General features: G+C 28.6%; 1 protein-coding gene across 1 annotated transcript; it reads left to right on the top strand.

The window, feature by feature from the left end:
• The first annotated feature begins 222 nt into the window (after window positions 1-222).
• Window positions 223-903, top strand: LOC119666798 (sperm flagellar protein 1-like). Its single transcript, XM_038076077.1, has one exon. The coding sequence runs from the start codon at window positions 223-225 to the stop codon at window positions 901-903; it is 681 nt and encodes a 226-aa protein (XP_037932005.1).
• The last annotated feature ends 1,729 nt before the right edge of the window (window positions 904-2,632 follow it).

Here is a 2,632-nt window from a genome sequence, read left to right as displayed (position 1 = left end):
GTCTTGTTAAGTGATCCTAGTAATATACAAACTATCAAAATACCACAGTTAGTAATATGAGTAAATAAGCAACTTCTAAAAAATAAAGTAGTTTACATTGCAACAAATTTAAAATTTTTTTTCAAATAAGTCAAGAATATGAAACAAATTACATTTTACATTATATATTTTCGTTTCAAAAAATAACTCGTAATTATCAAGTAAAAAAAAATTTATTGTAAAATGAGCAAGAATAATGGAGAAGGTGAGTGGGACCAAAAGTCGAAGCCTCTAAATGTGGATCGATACAATGTCTTGCTCAAATGGTTGCGCGATCATAAGATTCCTACCGAAAAGTTGAATAAGGATTTCTCCGATGCGGTACTGATGGCTAAGCTACTTAAAGGGATTATACCCAAGCAAATCGATGTTCATAACTATCCCCCATGCAATAGCCTAAAGTCAAAATTATTAAATTGGGAAACGATGAACACAAAAGTATTCGCTAAGTTAAATATGAAACTAAGCAAATCACTTACTGAAAAGTTGGCAAAATCTGAGCCAGGTAATATTGAAATAGTACTTATGGATGTTATGTTGTTCGAAGAAGAGAAGCTGGCAAATGCTAAAAAGGCCGTTCAATTAGAAATGTCCGGTACTTTGCCCGATAATGATGATATCATTATGGTTAGTGTTAACAAGCAGATGGGCGATGCAATTATACAAATTCCGCAGAAAATGATCAATTACTCTTTGTATGAGCAATCTGTTAAGGATTTAAATGCGAATAGAGTATGTTTGACAGCTGCGCATCAAAAGATTGCACATTTGGAGAATTTATTGGATATAACAAATGCAAATATTGATGAAATAATCAAACAAATACATTTGTTGTCCAACGGCTCACCAAGAGACGTTCACTAAGTTGAGGGAATAGGAAAAACTATTCATTTAGTTGGTGAATCTACACTTGATTTGGTTTAAATACTTTTAATGTGATTTTAAATGTTAAATTAATTAAAAATATATTTAGGATGGGATTTCTTGAGATATTCATTTATCAAAATTCTGATTAAAAGAGGTTTCAGAGATGGAAGCAAAATAAATTTTTTTTCTTGAAACAATTAATCAATTGTTCTAATTTATTATTTTTTTTATTTGCATATTAAAGAGATGATTTATATATCACTGTGCTATAAAATTGAGTTTTGAGGCTTCAATAAGATATAATTTGCGGCCCACTTTTCTCCTTCACATCTGTTTTTCGGCATTAATTTTTAAGGGTTAATAAAATTTTTTTTAGCAAGAGATACGAGTAAAAGAATAAACAATAAATAAATAATTATTTCTTTCTTAACCATCTTTTCGCAAATTCTTTTATTTAAAATTTCTATAAGTCCGTTTTTAATCGGTGATTTTGTTTCTATCTACTACATAAACTTTTTGACAGATCTGTTCAAGAAAGTTTAAGTTGTATAGTTATACTTGCTAACTAAATATATAACTATTAATTAATATATGATTTTTAAAGATCTTTATGTAATTTCTTCACTAGATCCGGAATCAAATGGTAAGAAAGGCAATTCAATATATTCTTTGATTATTATTTCAATAAAGAATTTCGGTAGTCAGAAGATGCTATGGAAGTATTATAAGTTTAGTTCCAACTGGGTTCAAACTACTTTTTATACGAAAAGAAAAAGAAAATATTTTTATTTTTGTGAAAATTTATTATTAGTGTATATTCGTAGTAATAGGATAATAATTTTTTTAGAGTATGGTGCTTTACCAAGCAAACTTTAATATGTGTCTCTAGTTTGCAGGTGTAAGAGTTGTAACAAAATCTTATTACTCATGATGAAACCTTTCGATCCGAGCATACGTTTTAGTTTCACTGTGAATGATGTGGAGCTTATCATCTAGTCGTTGCTTGTTTTACTTAGTATTAGCGCGTCTTTTTGGTTTTTCCAACATATGAAAGTCATCTACTTACTGATCAAGCAATGGTTTTATAAATTCAGATTGTGAGAGTACTTTTCTGATGTCTTTTTTTTGTACGGATTTATATAAAATCCGTATAGTATATACCATTGGAAAACAATAGACAAGCTGTTCAATCTTAGAGTGTATAGTCGTTGAATGTGAAAGAGGTCTTTGTATCCAATTCAACGTCAATTCCTTTTTACGGTGAATTCTTTAAATATGATCTTTTTAGAAAATCTGAATAGATGTCATAGAGCAGGCACTTTGAGCTTAGCTCACTGGGTAGTACCTCACGTCAATCTGAATTATATGTTTCTATATCACTTTCCATAGTCTTTAAATGATTATTTTAAATAAGTAGTATTTCTTATAATTTTTTATATTTTTGTTAACATAACTAGCAAAAAATGTTTAAGTAAAGAATCTGTCTTACGAAATATCATAATTTTATTAATAACATCAACATTATTATCCTTTTTATAAACATATTTTAACATGAACTTGTGTTTGGTGGGTATTTACATACGTTCTTTCCATGTTGAATATAACATTTCTTTTAATTGTGGTGAATTTAGTTCGATTTATGCTAAATATTAGTTAAAGGCTCAATTAACAGTGACAACTTAAGGTACAACTCTGGTTTTACTGTAAAAAATGAAAAAGAAAACCA

This window comes from Teleopsis dalmanni, chromosome 1 (assembly GCF_002237135.1).
Source record: "Teleopsis dalmanni isolate 2A chromosome 1, ASM223713v2, whole genome shotgun sequence".
Taxonomy (NCBI): Eukaryota; Metazoa; Arthropoda; class Insecta; order Diptera; family Diopsidae; genus Teleopsis; species Teleopsis dalmanni.
The sequence above is the reverse complement of the archived record's forward strand: the minus strand, read 5'-3'. Positions and strand labels throughout refer to the sequence as shown.

Bases quoted from the DNA above. Each gene is read 5' to 3' on its own strand.
- LOC119666798 (XM_038076077.1), top strand. From the start codon at position 223: ATGAGCAAGAATAATGGAGAAGGTGAGTGGGACCAAAAGTCGAAGCCT.